This window comes from Loxodonta africana, chromosome 10 (assembly GCF_030014295.1).
Source record: "Loxodonta africana isolate mLoxAfr1 chromosome 10, mLoxAfr1.hap2, whole genome shotgun sequence".
NCBI lineage: Eukaryota > Metazoa > Chordata > Mammalia > Proboscidea > Elephantidae > Loxodonta > Loxodonta africana.
This window is the reverse complement of record NC_087351.1, coordinates 12130456-12150027: the sequence shown is the minus strand read 5'-3', so window position 1 is coordinate 12150027 and position 19572 is coordinate 12130456. Positions and strand designations below refer to the sequence as shown.

The following is a 19572-nucleotide window of genomic DNA, read 5'->3' as shown; positions in this document are numbered from 1 at the left end:
CTGTAGGGTCGCTATGAGTCGGAATTGACTTGACGGCCGTGGGTACCTATACGATCCTCCCCAGACCTCTCCATGCCTCCCCCCAACCCAGGGTAACCACTATCTTAAATTCCATGTATTCTTACTTTCCTTTTTATATAGTTTTATAACATCTATATATGTATATCCCCCAAAAGTGTGTATGTGTATATATATATACAATTTTTTTTTTTTTTTGCTTTTAGTTGTTTTAAGCATTTATAAAAAAGGTATCAGACTACATTTAATCTTTTAAGATTTACTTTTTTCATTCAGAATCATATTGCCAAGATCCATTGTGTTGTGTTGGAGAGTTGACTGCCGTGTAACACTCCACTGTATACATAAACCACAATTCAGTTGTCTCCACCTCTAGCCATTCTTCTTCCTGCCTTTTTTGGGGAGGGGTGGGGCACAGAGTTCTGGGGTCTGTTCTGAGGGTGGGGTGATCTGAACAGCCTGGTGTCTCCCTCCAGGTACAACGTCGTTTTCAAGTACTTGCTGAGTGTGCGCCGCGTACAAGCTCAGCTGCAGCATTGCTGGGCCCTGCAGATGCAGCGCAAACACCTCCAGTCCAACCAGACCGACGCAGTCAAGTGGCGCCTACGTAACCACATGGCCTTCTTGGTGGACAACCTCCAGTACTATCTCCAGGTCTGTCCTTGGTGGACAACCTCCAGTACTATCTCCAGGTCTGTCCTTGGTGGACAACCTCCAGTACTATCTCCAGGTCTGTCCTGAGGGGTGAGGAGGGGAAGGGGCGTGAGGTGAGGTACTGAAGAGGGACTGCGATCCTGCAGCTGGTAAAACGCTGACGTTTGAGAAAATCCGGGAACCGTATCACTAGGTGTGTCTCTTGGGGACATCTTAGGGGAAAGTGGAAATAAATGAAGGAGAATAAGGAATGGGGTCCTTAATCAGCAGTGCATGAATTGTTGTTGCTTTGACTGTTATTTTTATACTTTGCTATAAATTCTGGATCCTACAGGACTTAAGCAAGTCAGTGGAAGGATGTGGCGTGAGTGGATGGGTCAGGGGAGGTCTGCCAAGACCTTGGGGGTTGTTAGGACTTAGGCAGATAACTTTCTGCAAGGCTGGGCAAAATTAAGGAGTCTTTGGTCAACTTTAAAGTGGCTTGGTTAGGAAGATGATGAGTGGGGCCAGAAATTTCTATTTCATCCTGTCAGGCATCTCACTGTCCTTGGGTAATCAGATATGCAAGGTGCTAACATTATTTGTGTAATTGTCTATCAGGTAGACGTGCTGGAGTCTCAGTTCTCACAGCTGCTCCATCAAATCAATTCTACTCGAGACTTTGAAAGCATCCGATTGGCTCACGACCACTTCCTGAGCAATTTGCTGGCACAGTCCTTCATCTTGCTGAAGCCTGTAAGTGGGGATGCCTGGTTTCCTCAGACTGCTTCTAGCACTGACTGTCCCTTGGCACTCTGAGTGGACAGGATAAGGATTATCACTAAGCAATTGTTCCATCTCCATTTTTAAGCATTTTTAACAGCTTATAAAGCACAGCTAAAAGGAAATGTTAAAGGAGAACTTAAATATCTTTGAATTTCTAGAACACTATATAATGGGAGTGGTGAGCAGCTATAGATGAAAGAGTATGTGTTTAACCCCCAGAAGGAAGGATTTAAAGAAATTCAAAAACCTTTCTGACACCACAGACAGGCCAACAAAAAAGCATTTCTACTGTCTCGAAATCTTTTGGATCAGGATAGACCAGTTGTTTGAAAGGTGTTTTCATAGACAGCTGGAGTGGTGTGTGGGTCGGGGGGTTACTTCCTTTAGGACAGTTCATCTCAACCTTGGCTGCACGTTGGAATGTTCTGCACAACTTTTCACTCTGAGACCCAACCCACGTAAATGAGAATCTCTGGAATGGGGTCCAGGTGTCAGTGCTTTTGAAAGCACACAGGTGTTTGCAGCTGCAGCATAAAAAGCAGGACCAAAGTGCTCCCTCGTGTCCTTTCTGCTGTGACAGTCACACTTCACCTCTTGTGTGAGCTAGCGGACTCCTCCATTGAGTCACACCAGAACACTGCAGACTTCTGTTCTGGTATCTGGGGCTAGTTTTGCTGCACCTGGGAAGAGTGAGTTATAGAGATGCCATTCCAAAGGGTTCTGTGAACTGGAAATCACTGAGAACCATTATGACAGGTAGACTTGGATAGCAAGAGGAAGAGCATCCTATCAGAGCAAGTCATTGTCAGTAAATATTAAGTGCTTGCTGTGTGAGGCACTGGGGATGCAGAGGTCTGAGTTACAGCTCTGCCCTTAAGGAGCTCACAGTCCACTTGGAGAGGCAAGAAACGTGTACACACAGCGAGCAGTAAAAGCTCAGGAGGCCTGAACAAATGCCAAGATAATGGACAGAGAGAGAAGTGGGGTTCACTAATGGCTGTAGTGGGGAAGGGGACGCCTCACTGCAAGTTGAACTTGAAGTGGTATGAAAGGGAAGGGTATCCCAGCACAGGACAACACTGGGAGCAGAGCTCACAGGCAGGAACCCCCATCGGTGTGCCCCAGGAGTGATGACTAGTGTCCTGTGGTTAGAGTGGAGGTTCTGCACAGGGGTGACTCAGAAAATGATAGCATCCTTGCCAGAAAGGGACCAGTTTGTTTTACACAAGTGGCACCTGAGGGGCTGGCAGGAGACTTGTAAGTGTCGGTGTGTATCCTGAAGTGAGATGTGGGAGAATGGGAATAAGTCAGCTCGTAGTTATTTTCCTGAATCTTTAATTTCACAGCTGTATCTTCCTTCCCTCCCTAATGCCCACTGTGTTTGTTGGGTAGGTGTTTCACTGCCTGAGTGAGATCCTCGATCTCTGTCACAGCTTTTGCTCACTGGTCAGTCAGAACCTTGGGCCGCTGGACGAGCGAGGAGCTGCACAGCTGAGCATCCTCGTGAAGGTGAGTCAGCCCGGCCTCCTGAGACACGCAGTCCCGTCAGAAGGACTAAAGGTGCTTTCTCCACTGGAGAATCTCGATCTTGCCGCCTGAGTCAGTAAGGCGTTTCCCCAGCACATGCACACAGAAATAACAAGATACAAAGGAAAAAAGTTGGTATCGGTGGATTTTGAAGCAGATAACTATGTGCGACCTCACAATGTTCAGAAATAGCTCCGCCTTGACTACTCAGCCCGCCAAGTATGCACTGGCTTTGTTCTCATGTTTCTGCTTCCCACCTCCTTACTTCCTTGACTAACCCGTTATTTCATTGAGATTGTAATTATCTGCCTGTAACAAAAACACTCAGGCTCTCCCCAAACCCTGTGCACAACAGAATATATTAATTGGAAACCAGCTGCTAAATTACTGTACTTGCATAGGAAGTCATGCATTCTGTGGACCTGGTGTCAAGAAGTCGTTTTAGGAGCCTAGAGAAATGGGAATGTGAGAAGACCAGGTGTTGTGTAGAACTGCAAGCAAGGCTTTTCCAAGGAACTCCCACCACTGCGTGCCCTTCCCTCACAGGCACCCCTCGCACGCACTCACGGTTTACGTGAAGAGCCTCGGTGGGTGCAGGGGGGATGACACAGAGCTCTTCTCTCTGCAGGGCTTTAGCCGCCAGTCCTCACTCCTATTCAAGATTCTTTCCAGTGTTCGCAATCATCAGATCAACTCAGATTTGGCTCAACTACTGTTACGACTAGATTATAACAAATACTATACCCAGGCTGGTGGAACTCTGGGCAGGTAGGAACAACCTTTGGGGAACTCAGTAGATTGTTTTGTTTTGAGGTAGAATTCCAGAGTTGGAAGGAGACTCTGGGCATTATCTAGTCCAGATACCCTCATTTCATAAATGAGGACACTAAGGCTCAGACAGACAAAGGGAAGCCCTGGTGGCACAGTAGTTACGCGCTCAGCTGCTAACCAAAATGTCGGTGGTTTGAACCCACCAGCCGCTCCACGGGAGAAAAATGTGGCAGTCTGTCAGCTTCTGTAAAGATTACAGCCTTGGAAACCCTGTGGATCATTCTGCAGGGTCACTATGAGCTGGAATCGGCTTGATGGCAGTAGGTTATTTTGTAGTAAAAATCATCATCATAGTAAGATATTAACACACCTGGCACAGAGATGGGTCTAAGTTCTTTCCTAAGGTGTGTACTGCTATGTGGGGAGGCATTGTGGCTTCCATTCCCAGTTCTGACACTAACCTACCTGTGCAACTCTGCCTCGCTGGCCCCCTGCATCCTCATCTGTGAAAGGCTTCCAACGCTAAGCTTTTTTTAATCTAATTTCGAGATTCAGTGGTAGGTGGCATGGTAAAGCTCCCCCCTCTGCTTCTCTCATTCCCATACAGAAAAGTACTTCTCCCCTCTTTCTACTCAAGCAGATTCTTTTAAGAGATTTTAGCCAAAGAGTCAAAGAAACTATCTTTTCAGTTTTAAGATCAGAGGTTGCCCTGATTCATATTTCTTTGAAGACAATCTTGGGAAAGCATGATACTTAATGAGGATCTTTTTTTTTTTCTCTTGTAGTTTCGGGATTTGATGTTTTCTGGTACATAAACAAAACAACAGTCAATCTTAACCACGTTCCCAAGTCTGTAAAAGAAGATTCAAAACAAGCATCCCATTCTCTAGCCACTCACCAAATGTCTGCGGCCTACTGAGAGGGCTCTACCTTTTCTCCTAGAAGCAATTACTGAGCATCCAGAGGTATAACTCATTCCCATAATCCCCATGTGGAAGGGGCCTGCCGCACCTCAGGGCAGTTCTGAACTCGTCCACCAAGAAGGATGTGTTGGTCAGCTGCGCCCCTGCGGGCGAGGCCAGTGCTCTGACTGACTGTGCTGCATTTGGAACAGTTTTTGGGTATGTCCGTTTATTCAACATTTATTGAGCACCTGCTGTGTACCTAGGGACCGTTCAAGCTGTAGAAGATATGACAGTAAGTAAACAGCATGGATCAGAAAGGTAAATATTTTGTGGCTCAGACATGAAAAAGAACTTATGTTTATAAATAGGTAGAATACTGGATGTTGTCATTACCAAGCAGAAACAGCCAGCCACCCTCTCCTCCTGCCAAGTAATTTATACCTATACTGATTATTTTTCTTCCTCCAGGAATTTGAGACTGAGAGTTTTCTACCCTTAAGGAAATTCAAAATTATGAATCTAAAGAATTTTGCCAATAATTTCTAACAGACCGATAAAAGGGCAATAGTAGTTAATGACAATGTGTTTAAAGTACTTTTGTTTCCTAAGAAAAGGTCATTAAGAAAAACGTGACCTCAAATTATCAGATTTCAGATACTGAAAGTTACAGTTCCAGTTATCCCATGTGAGGAGAACCACAGGACCGGAGGTACTTCTACTGTGGTTCTCATCAATGTGAACCATGATAAATACCCACAGAACAGCCCTCTCCAAACAGAGAATGCATCGCGCGGTACTGGCCTCCGCATCTGGTCCTCTGGACACCTGCACGTACTTATACCTGACTCCCTGCTGTTATCGGTGAGGGCAACCCCTTCCATTGCTGCCTCTGGAGCAAGGCTGGCAAATGACAGCTGCTGCCTGTGTCTGTAAATAAAGGTTTGTTGAGATACGCCCACACTTAGTCCTCTACTGATTCTCTCTGGCTGCTCTCAGGCTACCACAGCAAGGGTGGGTGGCTGCAACAGACCAAATGGCCCACAAAGTCTAAAATATTCACAAAATAGCCCTTTACCGAAAAAAATGTGCTGACCCCTGCTTGAGAGATTGAGAGAATGTGAACAGGGACGATGATGCTATGGGTAGGAAAGAACGGCCTCCAGCCACTGTGACAACAGTAATAAAAACTTAAATGTTGGACCTCTGGCTAGAGCGTTTAACATTTCCAGGTGTTCTCACATGTGCTTCTCCTGTTTCTCCTTGGAGGAAGTTACCCTACCAAGTGCAGCGGTTAATCCTTTTCCCTCTTTACTCTGAGAGTTGAGAGTACCCACAAGTCAGCTGTTAGGGAAATGTCTCTCTTTAGAGCTGAGCATCCTTAAACTGTCAGGAAACTCAGAGTGTGCCCAATCCCACCCACCTTTTGGCACAGCTGTTACCCTGGGCTCGCTGACGTCCTGAAGTAAACAAGCCAACTGGAAGCCTCAGAGAAGGTACCGTGTTCGTCTTGCTATTTGTTCTGAAATTAAGCTCAAAGAAGTAGATGAGGAGCTCCCAGTTACTACAACCAGAGATTCAACATTTATTTTATCATAAAAGTTCAGCAAATAAAACTATGTACAAGATCCATGCAAGGAACCCGGTTACACACAAGACACATTTAAAACCTGGTTAAAACACAGTCTTCACAACAGCAGGGAAGGAAACTGATAAGACCAAGGATCTTTAGCGAGAAACATAATCATGTTTATATTTTGGGTGCTGCTTGAATCCAATTCTATCCCCAACAATGAGGCACTGGATCACCCACTCTTGTGACACCACAGGCAGCTGCAACGCTTCAGCACACTTCAGCACCGAGGCTGGGCATGAGGGGTCTGTCACCACCACGTCAAACACCCCTAAAGCAATGTCTGCAAGAACGGGAGAAAGGGAATGAGGAGACTCGTTCTGCCCTCCATTAAAAGACAGCTATGCCTTCTAGCCAGAACATTCACTCTGCCCAAACTAAAGTCCTTCTTGTCAAACACACTGCTACTGATCACAACTAGAAGTGAACGGTTACCACTACATGCTGACCTGAGAGAAATATTAGCAAATACACCACACTGGAAACCAGGAGACGCTTGGCTTATGTTGGCTCCCACTCTTGAATGTGGTAGTTTTCTTCTCTTAGAAACATGGGTAAGGTCAACCTATTAGGGCTAACTAAGACTTAGACCACAAGACCTAACAGCTCTGAGTCTGAGGACATCCTTGGAGCACTAACACACATATACTTCCCAGGTACCTTTGTTATGGGCACTTGAGTGGTGCTGCTTCACGGAGGCTGCTCCCCCAGTCATGAGGATCTCAGACCAGAGCTCCAGAAAGTTTTGTTGCTGGTCTGATACCAAGAGTACCTTCAGATTCTGGAAAGGGTTTTCTCGGGGTTGCCTATGAAGGAGTCAGAGACACAACACCTTGCAATTTGAAGGACTTTAGCATGACAGGTAATATCCAACAAACAGCTGCTCTGCAGAGAGGCTCAAGTACATCTGAATGCTTCCAGAACTAAGCCTTGTGTTACAGTACACATACCCTTACCTTCTGCGAATGATGCATAGTCTCTGGGACCCTGGCCAGAGGACATGGCAACCCTTCTGATTTCCATGTTTGTCCTGGGACCATTAGTAATCCAGATCATGTTCCTGAGCCTCTTATTTTAATGCCTGCTTAAAACTTAGTTCTTTAACCTCACAGGTTGAGAATACTGAACCTAAATATAAATCCTCACACCTCTTCAAAAGTCCCTAACAACATATCCTAGGGAAATAAACTAGATAAACTGCTGAAATAATTTCAAACCCACTCAGATTCCATAATTTATCCTTTACTAGTTCGTTTCTATAACACTTATTCTCTCATCTAATTTCTCTCCACTCCAAAAGCTTACTGTTTTCCTGTCTATATAGTTATAGATGGGCTCTCAAACTCACCAATCCAGAATTCTTTGCTCCTCAAGGCTGTACCCAGCTGGCAACAAATAATTGCGATAGTTCTGGAGCTGGTTGGCATGGCAACTGTCATGGACCCAGACATGAGACACACAAGGAATCCCACTGGCAAGGCACAGGAAGTACTTCCGGGTTCGACAATGCTGATCAGCAATTAGGAGACACTGGTAGGCTGTGTTACACTAGAAGAAAAGACATGGAGACTATGGGTCTGGTGCCTTCTATGGGAAGCCCCTGAAGAGCAGCCCTAATGAGCCATGGAAAACAAATGTAAAGATCCCCAAATGTGACTTAGCGGTCCTTCTGCCACGGCCTCTCTTCTCGCTGAAAGGCCCAGGTGGCTTCCCTAGTTACCTATCTCCCTGCCTCACCTACAGCTTCTGGGGGCTTGAATCCTCAAGGGACAACCAAATCCCATGCATTTCAGGCCAAGAATTAGCAACTTTAATAGAGATCTCTACTAAACAAATTTCAGTCTGCTTTTGTCCCGCAACAGAACCACTCTAAGCCAGGGTTCTGACTTCTCTTCCCTGTACACAATACAAAATTCTATTTCATGCAATAACACTGGCAGTTTCCCAGTTCTGAGAACTCTAGCTACTTCACCCAACTTCCCTCACCCCTTTCAGGCTTGTCGGTACAGCAAGTGGACTCTTACCATTTGCCACTCTAGGAAGCTACACAAAGAAACTCCTCACCTGGGCTTCATTGAAGTCTTCAAGGATATAGCCAGCTCCTGCTCGAAGCTGGGATTCTGTGTATTGCTTGTTGAAAGGAGGAATTTCTAAAAATTCTACATCAGAAAAAAAACAAGTTATCAATCATTACTACTAGCTGGTTTCTCGTTTGCTACTTTATGCCTGGCTTCTCACAGTTCCCTTTCCCACTCCCAGCTATCTCCACAGCTGTGTGTCCCAAAGACAGGTCACAGGCTTCCCCATGGTTCAGAAAGAGGTTTGTCTTGAGGCCTATAAATGCTGCCAAAAGAAGGGACAAGAGCAGAAGGAATATGGAGGATGAGGAATGGAAGTTGGTCCTAGACCTAAAAACAAAGGTTCCTGAAGAAGGGCTACACTAAGTCTTTGAGTCATGGGTCTGTTCCTAGGGATGGACACACACTACTTCCCACAGTGATGTATTCCAATTCAAATAAGCTTTACCATCACAAAGTTCTTCCTTATGTCTACTCTAAATCTTTCCTGCTGCAAAGCCAACTAAGCCCATTTCCTCTAGTTCTGCCTTCTGTGGAAGTGAAGAACAGCTGATCAATACTTTCTATAATAAAGCCTTCACAATTCCCCTTCATCAGTATTTTTTACCCTCTTGTACACTAATTTTGATAAACTAGAATGCTCAAATGATAAACTAGAATGCTCAAAGTATGGTTTTAAAATTTAACTGATACTAAATGAAGTTAGCCAGAAAATGCTGTTTTGACCTTTTTATTGAAAACTATCTACCTTTGATGATCTTGATGTACCTCAGGACACTGAACATCAATGACTGCTCTACAAGTCTTGAGGGTGAAGTAGAAGGTATGAGAGATGAGGCTGAAGCTGTAATGACCCTAGGCAATTACAAATTGCTTCTTTTGGGCAAATAGCTAATTTGAGCTTGTTTTCTTGTCATCTGCTCCTCTCATATATAAATAACACATTAAAAGAAAAAGAAAAGCAAGACATTAGAGATTTTAGTTAATTACAAGTTCTGGGAAATTAAGTTCTAAGTAACTGAAATTTTATCACAAATAAAAAACCCAACACAAAGTTCAATGCAAGGACCACTCCCCTCCCCCATACCTAGAGGTAAAACCTGGTAGCACAGACCCCTTCCAGAGATGGTTCCCCCACTTGGTGCCCTCCTTGCCTACTGGAGCTGCTCAGGCAGTGTTTGTGCCCCAGTCCCAGGCTCCACCTTCGTTTACACCTGATTTGTCCAGCCTATTTGTTTTTATTGTCCTTTTCTTGATTCAAAATTCTCCATGTTCTTCTCAAAATGAAAACCCAAACTAGAAACTAAATGCTTATCAGAAACCCAGAAACAGCAGGGCTAATTCTCAGCTTTGTCAGAGCGTTCTCCTGACCGCACGTCACAATCTTCGGTACCGCGACTCCACTGCTGAGGCGCTGCTGACTTCCTTCATTGTCCTTTATTTTTCTCAAAACGTAGTTTATGTCTGCTTAATCCAGTTGTTTCCAGTCCTGGCCTACTTCAGCTTTCATCTCCAATTATATTTTCTTGCATTTGGGTAATCACATATTACCTTGTGTAGACAGTCCATTTTTCTGATTTTTCTCAATTAGTTTGGACTCGATTTACTTTTGAGGTATGAGCAGCCCTGCCCAACCAGAGGCTATAATGAACAGTTTGTTAATTCCATCATCTATATCACGGATGAAGATACTAAATAGACCCAACTCCAGAATCAATCCCTGTGGTGGATGGGTCCCTCCTATATGTCCCACCCACCAAGACTGAGTACCACCATATTCTTAACTCATTAATAAATATTTCTATAAGATGGATTCAAGTATTTTACTGAGCTCTTGGTAAAAACTAGCATCTTACAGATTCCCATTTATCTGCAAGACCTATCACATAGTTTCTTAAAAACTGTAATTCTGTAGAGGGTTGTTTTAGGACAGGTGTCTTCAGCCTTCTTAAGACTGAAGAATCTGTGAGCATTTTTATATGCCAAAAAAAAAATTCAGGATTCTGCTGCTGTTAGGGCAGCATCCAAGGATGAAGGAGCCAAACACAAAGTAGAGATAACCACACTTTCTACCAGAAACCTGGAGATCCTTTAAAAAAAAAAAAAAAAAGTCCAAATTCTTCTTCATGAAAACAAGGCCAACTCCCCTCACTCATGTTATAGGATGGACTTGAAAACATGATGTATAAGCAAAGGGGGAATGGAGGGGGTTTTATGAGTAGAGTTTATTAAGTCTCATAAAGGCCTGTTTTTTTTCAAGGAATCAGACAGCCTGCATCTCATACCAAAGTCTGCTTTTACAACTATGCTGGACCAAATAAAATATCTGCAGAGCTGCCTTATGAAGTCCTGGTCTAGAGCAGGGCTAGGACGTTAGAGAATAGAGTGCAGCAATATTGTAAAAGCAAAAGAAAATCAGACCATGAACACTGTTTTGATGCCATGACATACCCCTTTGCAGAATCCTCAAGGGGCTCCAAATTATTTACCATCAAAGTAAAAAAAGTTTTTGGCTAGGACACTCCTCTCATACCTTACTGGCCATTGTAGTGATCTGTATTCTGTCTGACAAAAGTAGCCTTTGTACACGCTTAACCTTGAGACTCCTACCCAGACCACACTCACTCTCACAGCCCAAAGTCCCCATCCCAGAGCCTCTGCTCAGGACTCTGTGTACCTTCCAAATAACCACCTTTAATTCTAACTCCCTGATTGCCCTCCCCATGTCCCCATACAGATCTCCATCCACATGATTCTAGTTGGTGAGATGTTTCAGTTAAACAGGAAAAAGAGGCATCCACAATGCCTGAGATGCCAACCATCACAGATCTTTAGTGGTGCTGTTTTATGATAACCTTGTTCCCTAACTGGAATCCCTCTTGAAGACTCAACATTAGTCAGAGCTCGTTCCACCTGGGCCATCAGCCCTTGCAGACACACTTGGATACTTCTAATGTCCACTTACAGTGTATACATCTGCACCTGCCCACTCTCCCGCCTAGCACGCACTTCTGAGCAGCTGAAATACATAAAGTTTACTTCTTCCCACTGCAGTCTTCACTCAAACACTAAATAACGGACCACACAGAAAAGCAATGTATGAATTTAGTTTAAGGCACAAGAGTTGAAAAGGCCCAAAAGTCATTTCTCTGAAGTCAGCCTGGGGCGTCAGCACCCCCACATTCCCAGTCTTACAGCTCTCGAGACACCCAGCCTCCCCTCCATGTGGGTTTGCTCTAACAGCTGCCCCTAGAGCACACCTGAGGAAGATGGCGAGGCATTTAGACGCCTGACAGACTTGGATGATGGTAGCAGGAAAACCAACACTGCGTGCTAGTCCCAAATCTACTATTACTGTGGACAAAGAGCAATTATTTAACCTCTTTAAGCTTGTTTCTTCATCTGTGAAATAACCAATAAGACCTAACTCCCATCTGCCTCACGGGATTTTTCTGTGGAACCAGTAAGAGGAATTTTGTGGGAACAATCTATAAAACAAGAAGCAGGGTACAAATTAACTTTCACTTGACCCTGACCAAGATCCCACTTGCCACTGCCCTGCCCCCTTCTACATACAGTGAGGGCAGGGAGGGCGGGGTCGCAGAGGCTCATAAAGTGACTGGAAAGGAAGGAAATACACATGTATCACAGTCCCCAGGGCCTCCCAGGGCCTTACCCTCTTCTTCCTCACTGCTTCCTGAAGGACCATCTGGCAGTTTGGAGCGGCTGGCCAACTTGTCACTGGTTGTGGCCATGGTGAGGAGAAAGGCATAGCCCAGAAACAAGGTCTTGTTGAGGGGCAAAGGCCCCCTCTGCTCTTCCACGGCAGAGGGCTCACCCAAGTTGTCTCCACTCTCACAGGGGCTCACAAATTCTCCTGCCCCCATTGCACCTGGGAAGGACAGAGGCACAGTGACTGGAGGGATACTGACTGCTGCCTGGGCAAAGACGCTAGAACCAAGCATGAGGTTCTGGATAGGCAATGTCCCTGATGAACTTTTTTGAGCTATGAGACAAAGACCATTCCTAAGGGCAACCATTTTAAGTGGCCAACAACCCAGGACCAAATTCACAACAAAGGGAATTTTACATTCATGACACTGTATACATCGAAGTCATCTGAAGGAAGAGGTGGTTCTAACACAAAACAGATAAGGGTGAAGAGTGTTGGGAAATCTTCGCCCACTTGCCCTGCTTAGTGCTCTGTTATTCCCAGGATATGTGATATTTTGAAGCAGCCTTAGAAAACGAACACTTTTTTATTACCAAGAAATGTCCCCAGCAGGTAACTCCCACCCTACACCTATCCTTACTAGGACAGTGCACAGAACACTTGGAAATAAAGTGTTTTTGCGTCCTGATGGGGCTGCATCAAAATACCCAGTTTCCAACACCTGAGGGTAGGCAAGTGAACCAACCAGTCCAGGACTCCCAGAACACCCATGCTAGGAGTGCACCACCAAGTCCTCTGAGAAGAAAACGGAGAGCTGACCTGGAAAAGCTGAGTTGTAGGCTCATTAGGAGGCTAAGACGACAGACAGGTCATGCCTCCCTAAAATAAAACCAGCAGCAAGAGAACAGTCTCAGAGGCAATCTCATGTAGTATTTACAAGCCTGGCCTTCCAAGTCAGACTTCCAGAGTGTGAATCCTGGCTTGCTTTGTTACCTTGGGCAAGCTGGCCAACTTTTGTGTGCCTCAGATTCTTCAGCTGGAAAAGGAATTCCAGCACGTATACTTCATAGGGATTATACGCATAGTATACACAAAGCACTTAGCACCATGCCTCACACATCAGATATTCAATAAATGTTAGCTGTTGTTTTTAAGTACCCTGAAATGCTGCAGAAGCCTTGGGTAGATATGGAGATGATACACTCAAATACACAGGAAACAAAAGCTCCAGTACCAGGTCAATGTAACAATCAATGAAGCTTTATTCAACTGCCCATCTGAGAGCTCTTTCGGGGCAGAAACCGAGCACTTACGTCTGTACCCCCAGAACCCACAGCGACCGGGCCTGGTCACAGCAAAGGCTCAATCAATAGATGGACTGAACTCCTTAACATCAAACACAAAGGGACAGAAACGGGGTTGTCTGGTGATAGTGGCAATTGGGCACAGGCTGAGGTACAGCCTTTCAATAGGAAGTTTCAGAAAGCTAGAGGGCCCCGAGCACAAGGGAGAGGGGAACAGAGTTCCCAAGAGGCAGAAGATGGTGCCAGGCAAAGGAAGACCAACTTTACCTATTTTGAATCTGCTTAAAATTCAGTACTTCTCTTTCCCTCCTAAAACCGACAGGAGTCAAGGATGTTTGTGATGAAGTCCTTCCCCTATTTACTCCCACTGGACTCTGGCAGGAGGATGGGATGCAGTAAACTGTGTCTGAGTACTACGTGTGGGCTTGTGATGGACCCCAACTTTGCAGCCAGGACAGAGGGGCCGCTGTCAGGTATTAGGCCCATCTCTCCAGCAGCTCGCACTATGTTCCACTGTGGTGCGAGGGAGAATGGGGCAAAAGGTAGCACTCACCAGGTTTCACAGTGGCAGACTTTCGGCCACGCTTGGCAGGGGACCGCTCCTCTTCAGAAGTTATAAGTTTTCTTTTGCCTGCGAGAACTCCCACGGAGGCACGAGGGCTTTCTGTGATCTTACGGGTGGGCGTCGTGCTGCTGCTGCTGGAGGCAGTGGGGGCAGCTGGGGAGCTGACGTTGCTGCGCCGTTTCCGCTTCCCTTCTACCAAATTGTCTGCAGTGGGATAAGCCAAAGGCTGGTCAATTCCCATGGTCAGAGGCCCTGAGCTCCAAGAAACTAGGCAGAGCCAAAACTAATACCACAGTGCCCCTTCCCTACTTCCATGTGGACAGAGAGCCTATTCTAAGGCCAACATGTTTTCTGTCCCAGTCTTAGCCTTGAGTGAAAATGTATTTGGTCCCCTGTACATCTGGGGAGGCCAGAAAAACCCCGAGGACTTACTACTTAGTCCTAGGAAGGAAAGATAGGCAGTGGCTCCAGAAAATGACAGCTCATCACCATCTGATAAGCCACATACAGGAATCATGCAAGTTAGGAAAGCATTAACAGTTGCTCCAGAAATCTCTCCCTCCTCTGCAAATAGAGCAGGGGCTCAAAGGCTGCTGCTCAGGATGCCAAGGTCTTACCTAAGCTGATATCTGCTGCCTTGGTGAGAGGTGTTACTGCCTCATACGGGCCAAGCCCATACTGCTCTCTCAGCCTGTTGCCTTGCTCTAAGGACAGGATGACAGCCATTCGCTTATACCACTTCCGCTGGCCTTCTTTTTCAATGCTGTAGTACAGCTCCCCAGACTCCTTCCTGTGCCCTTTCACCACTCCTGAGGGAAAAGAACAGAAGAAAAGATTGCCATTGCCTAGGCTGCTAGCATCCTCACTGCCAAGTGGGCCTGAACCAGGGAATTAAGAGATCCAACTGCAGACTGAAGTTAGGTCTTAACAAAATTCCAGCTGTCAATCCCAAGCAATAACACCACTCAGGATATATGCAGCTACTAACCTAGGGTTGGGACACGGAAAGTGTCCCAAAAGAAACAGGACTTTAGTTATTTAAAAAAAAAAAAAAAAATTAAAGCTAATCTCCAAAGCCAGCCTTTAAGGCTTGTTGGTGGTTCAAATGGTTCAAATGGAATGTGGTTTCTTAACAATTCCATTATAACTTACAAAACCTTCCCTTCTTGGTTGTCTATTTTTTGGGGGAGAAGCTGACCGATAATTCTTGAGTTAAACTTAGGTTGGAGGTAAAAGACGGCATCGTTCATCATTTTGAGAGAGAGAGAGAGCGAAAAGAAGGAGAAAATCCTGCCCCTTCTGCCTAATCTTCCCTTCCTATTATCTGCTTTTCCGCTCTTGTTCTGATCCAAGGCCTGAAGGTAGGGCCTTTAGGTTAGAAGGAACACAAGGTGAGGTAAATGAAAAGCTGCTAAAATTCAGGAGACCTAAGTCTAGGTCTAATTCTCCTACCACCAAGCTGTGTGATCTTGAGTAAAACCTATGTCCAATCCTCTGAAAGCAACAACAGTGCTTTCCAGATGTCAATCAACAAGCCATTCACAGGACTGTGTTAGTCTAAAAAGATGTATGTATACGATATAAAAACAAGGCAATAGGAACACTTTTTCGTTTCTATAAACAGAAAGTTACATTTTAATCTCTCCCGTTAGCTGCTACTGGAACGAAGGGCAGAAAGAGATACAGAGCCTACCCCACCAAGGAAGGACTGCAAAGGTCAAAGGAGGCCATGGTTCTCTCATCTATGCCACAGAATAATCTCTTTCTCCTTGCTTGCTCAACCTCTGGCTTAACTCTCTATTGCCAAACTAAACACACAGAAGCTCAAGGCCTACAATACACTCCATGCTACTGAAGAACTACCAGAACTAAACCCAGGCCAGTGTCGACACTAGTAGCCTCCGTTACTGGGACATAAAGCCCCCATCCCTGATGTCATGATTCACTCTGGATACAGGATTGTCTACCTTTGCTGCAAGAGAGCCAAAGAGGACCTACGAGAGCAGCTTTCACACCTGAGAGCAGAACGAATACATGAATACACACAATCTGTGTGCTACTCCAAACTGATGCCACGCACAGCTAATGGTGTTATCCAGAACTGGAAGGTGAAGTGGCCCGTTTGACACTGAAACAAAGGAGCAAAGAGCAACTACTCAGAGGAGAGGATTCCAAATCACAAGAGAGCCTGGAGAGGCTTCAAGTAAAAGCATTTTTGCTCATTATATCCCAATCTGTTCCCCAAAATCCCCAGATATGATGTCTTTGTCAATGAGCAACTCAACACAAACATGTATCTCCAAATTGGTTCATTAGAAAGGACAATATAGTCAAAGAATCAGAACATGAGACAGTAAGAAGACACACAAATCCCTCATCATCACCAATACAGAGAACTGGCTACTTAAAAAAAAAAACTGGTGAAATCCAAATAGAGTCTGGAGTTTAGTTAACAGCAATGTACCGACACTGGCTTCTTGGTTGTGACAAAGGTACCATGTTAATGAAAGATGTTAACAAGAGAAGCTGAGGGAAGGGTATATGGGAACTCTGTGCACCGTCTTTGCAACTTTTCTGTACATCTAAAATTATTCCAAAATAAAATGTTTATTATAAATACAAACAAGTTCCAAACAAACAAACAAACCAAGCAGTCAGTTGTGAGAGTAACCAGTGTTGCAGGAAAGAATCCCTGACTGCAGAGACCCCAGAAAAATAACCAGGCTTGAATGAAAGCTTTTGGTAGTTGCCCCACGGTACAGCAAATCTCTACAGACCACGCTCCTTTTATTACCTGCACTGAAATACTCATCCTCCGAGAGGGCGGTCACTTCAGTATCCAGCGGGATTGGGTCACACAACAGAATGTCTTTGCCCAACACATCGCACTCGTACCCATCATCAAAGAGCAACTTATACTTCCCAGCTCCAACATCTCGTGTGATTTTCCCAGAGTAAAAATAGCCATTGGATGACCACTTGGCTACAACTCGAAGCCCTACAAAACTGTTCCCTGGAGACGAGGTATCTAAGCCATCAGAGGGGCCAGCAGCAGCCTGAAAAGGTATCTCTGGAGAGTCGCTGCGACGCAAAGCACCAGCACCCACGTCTGCTCGTCTGGTGGAGTCTGGTACTCGGGGCACAATACGGGTGAAGGATTTATCGTCCGGAGACATGTTGGGTGAAATGTCCTCTATGCCCAAGGGCCCAGGTACAGCTGTTTCTCTGAAGAGAGAGAAAAGATAGGATAAGGCAGCGAGAATAAAAACAGGGAAAATACATACATACATACTACTACATCTTCCCATTTCTCTGTCCATGGGTCTCTTTAGCCCATTCTCTGATAACCCCATCACAGGCATGAGCCTGGTCTTCCAGTGGACTCACTCTGATCCCTGCCCACTCCCCAATCAATGTGGGTCCCTCTTCTCCCTCCTGACACCCCACATACTCTCTACTCCCCTCTCTGCTCTCTACTCCCTTTTTATTTTTCTAAAGAAGTCACAGACTAGATTTATCTCACACTACCCGGGTACCTGGTTCCAGTGGTCCGAGAAGGCGGGCGGCCCCTTCGCCCGCGCCCACGAGGCGTGACTGGAGCCTTCCCTCCCTGTCTGACGCCAAGGCCCACGTCGCCATCCTCCTCGCACACTGGCACCCCTGTCTGACTGACCCCTTTTCTAGGACTAGAGAATGAAGACAGGTTAGTCTGATAGCGCCTGCTACTGAATCCTTTCTTCACAAAGTCTCCCCCTGACCCTCAGACCATATGCCAGGCCAACATGTGCTGGGTCTCCAGGGCAGCAGGAAGCTGGTGACACACCCACCACCAAAATCTCGGCCAGGAAGTGGGCAGCACGGGATGACAAGCGAAGGACTTTCTCCTCCATGTGAGCTTATTCCCTCCTAACAAACCTTCCTACTGCTGCCCTCAAACACAGCACGCCCATTTCTCCCCTACTTCAGGCTCTGGACACCAGCAGAGGACAAAACAAAAAGCTAAGAGAAGTATCCAGCTGGGGCTACTATCCCCAAACTTTCTGTATTCCCAACCAAAACACTTGCAGACTACAGCCTTCCCAAATCCCATTACCTGTTTTTCCACATTTTCTCAGGAGCTTCTTTACCAACAAAGTCTACCTCCCAGAGGGCTCCACCCTACCTCCCATGCAAACCCAAAATAAAAAATAGGACAGGACAAATGAAAACGAGGAGTGGATTTATCCTAGGTGAAGGATGGGGCGGATTTCCATTACTCCCCTTTTCCTGTGATATTAAAATGCCAGCAACCCTGCCCCTGCTGTGGCTCTCCCTCTGGAGACCCTGTCTGCACCTCAGTTTTCCTGGGCCTCCTCGGGAGCTGGGTAAGGCAAAATCTACGGGTTCTGTCCCGCTGGTTTTCCCTTTGAGTTGTCCGGCTCCTCTCCCTGAGCTGCCACTGCTGTGCATGGCTGAGAGACTCGTCCCACTTGACGTGCGGTGTAAGCTGGATGCTTTGGAGGAGAATGAGCTGATATCCCCCAGGTCACCTGAGGAGCCCCCAGTCTGTGAAGGGGAAACTTCAGTTTCACACTCCTGACATTCTACAACTGGCTCTTCAGTCTCCTGAAAGGAAGAAATGGATACAGAAGCTGAGAGAAGCCACGACAACATAATGCTAACACAATGGCTGGAAAATCCCAGACTGCAGGAAAGGTGGGAATTTCAGGAGGAAAATGCTCTATATCTTGTTTTGGGTAGTGGTTTTTGTTACCTTTGTTAGAGGCTGTCGAGTCAGTTCTGACTCGTAGTGACTCTACAGGACAGAGTAGAACTGCCCCACAGGGTTTCTGAGGAGCAGCTGGTGGATTCAAACTGCCGATCTTTTGGTTTGCAGCTGAACTCTTAACCACTACACCACCAGGGCTCATGGAGAGTGGTTACATCCAAAACCAAAAACCCACTGCTGTCAAGTTGATTCCAACACATAGGTGTGTAAACTGTCAAAACCTACTAAACTGAACATTTAAGATCTGTGCATTTTCTGGGAATATATTATACCTCAATAAAAAATAAAATAAAGGTGGCACTAGATTGGAAAGAGAGAGGCTGCTATACTGAACTAAGTTAAATTATCATTTTATTAGACAAGTTCACAAGCTCTGGCTACTGAGAAACCAACAAGAATTCTAGCCCAGAGGACAGAGGTAATTCCCCGTCTGAACAAAGACAGGTAAGGAGGTAGGTAGGTTAAAGGAAAATGATCAACAGTTAGGAGCCCTACTAGGTACTTGATTAGTAGTCGGTAGCATTCTACATTTTCTTTTTTTACATTAGTTATTTTTTATTACCTTTCAATAAGAGATCAAGGAAATGGAAACTTATAGGCTAAAACGGAATAACTGTTTGGAAAAATGAAGAACAAAGAGGTTGTGACGAAAATATATACATTTTCACAAGGAAAATGAGCCCAAGAGATAGAAAGGGCCACATAAACCAGAGACTCCATCGGCCTGAGACTAGAAGAACTAGATGGTGTCTAATGACTGCCCCGGCAGGGAACACAACAGAGAGTCCCTGATGGAGGAGAAAAATGGGGTGCAGAACTCAAATTCTAGTAAAAAAACCAGACTTAACAGTCTGACTAAGACTGGAGGGATCCCAGACGACATGGCCCCTGAACTGTTAGCCCAAAACTAAAAC

At 45.5% G+C, this 19572-nt stretch overlaps 2 protein-coding genes across 15 annotated transcripts in view; one reads left to right on the top strand and one right to left on the bottom strand.

Moving 5' to 3' along the window:
* Positions 1–4633, top strand: part of TUBGCP4 (tubulin gamma complex component 4) — a 38199-nt gene extending 33566 nt beyond the window's left edge. For 2 of the 5 annotated variants that reach the window (XM_010598391.3, XM_010598390.3), the window contains 5 exons: positions 495–672; positions 1273–1407; positions 2830–2946; positions 3593–3732; positions 4521–4633. In XM_010598391.3, the coding sequence (XP_010596693.2) occupies positions 495–672; positions 1273–1407; positions 2830–2946; positions 3593–3732; positions 4521–4533 (583 nt within the window). In that variant the 3' untranslated portion in view covers positions 4534–4633. Of the gene's footprint in view, positions 1–494; positions 749–1272; positions 1408–2829; positions 2947–3592; positions 3733–4520 lie in introns of those variants that run through there. The other 3 variants (XM_010598392.3, XM_064292063.1, XM_023558756.2) reach the window with 3 other exon arrangements.
* The window catches only part of TP53BP1 (tumor protein p53 binding protein 1), an 81425-nt gene continuing 62041 nt past the window's right edge, over positions 189–19572 (bottom strand). For all 10 annotated transcript variants that reach the window (XM_023558747.2, XM_010598393.3, XM_010598394.3 and 7 more), the window contains 10 exons: positions 18224–18495; positions 17427–17576; positions 16685–17115; positions 14508–14699; positions 13879–14094; positions 12025–12240; positions 8335–8429; positions 7619–7818; positions 6931–7076; positions 189–6553 (listed from right to left, as the gene is read on the bottom strand). In XM_023558747.2, coding sequence (XP_023414515.2) covers positions 6366–6553; positions 6931–7076; positions 7619–7818; positions 8335–8429; positions 12025–12240; positions 13879–14094; positions 14508–14699; positions 16685–17115; positions 17427–17576; positions 18224–18495 — 2106 coding nt within the window. In that variant the 3' untranslated portion in view covers positions 189–6365. The remainder of the gene's footprint in view (positions 6554–6930; positions 7077–7618; positions 7819–8334; positions 8430–12024; positions 12241–13878; positions 14095–14507; positions 14700–16684; positions 17116–17426; positions 17577–18223; positions 18496–19572) is intronic.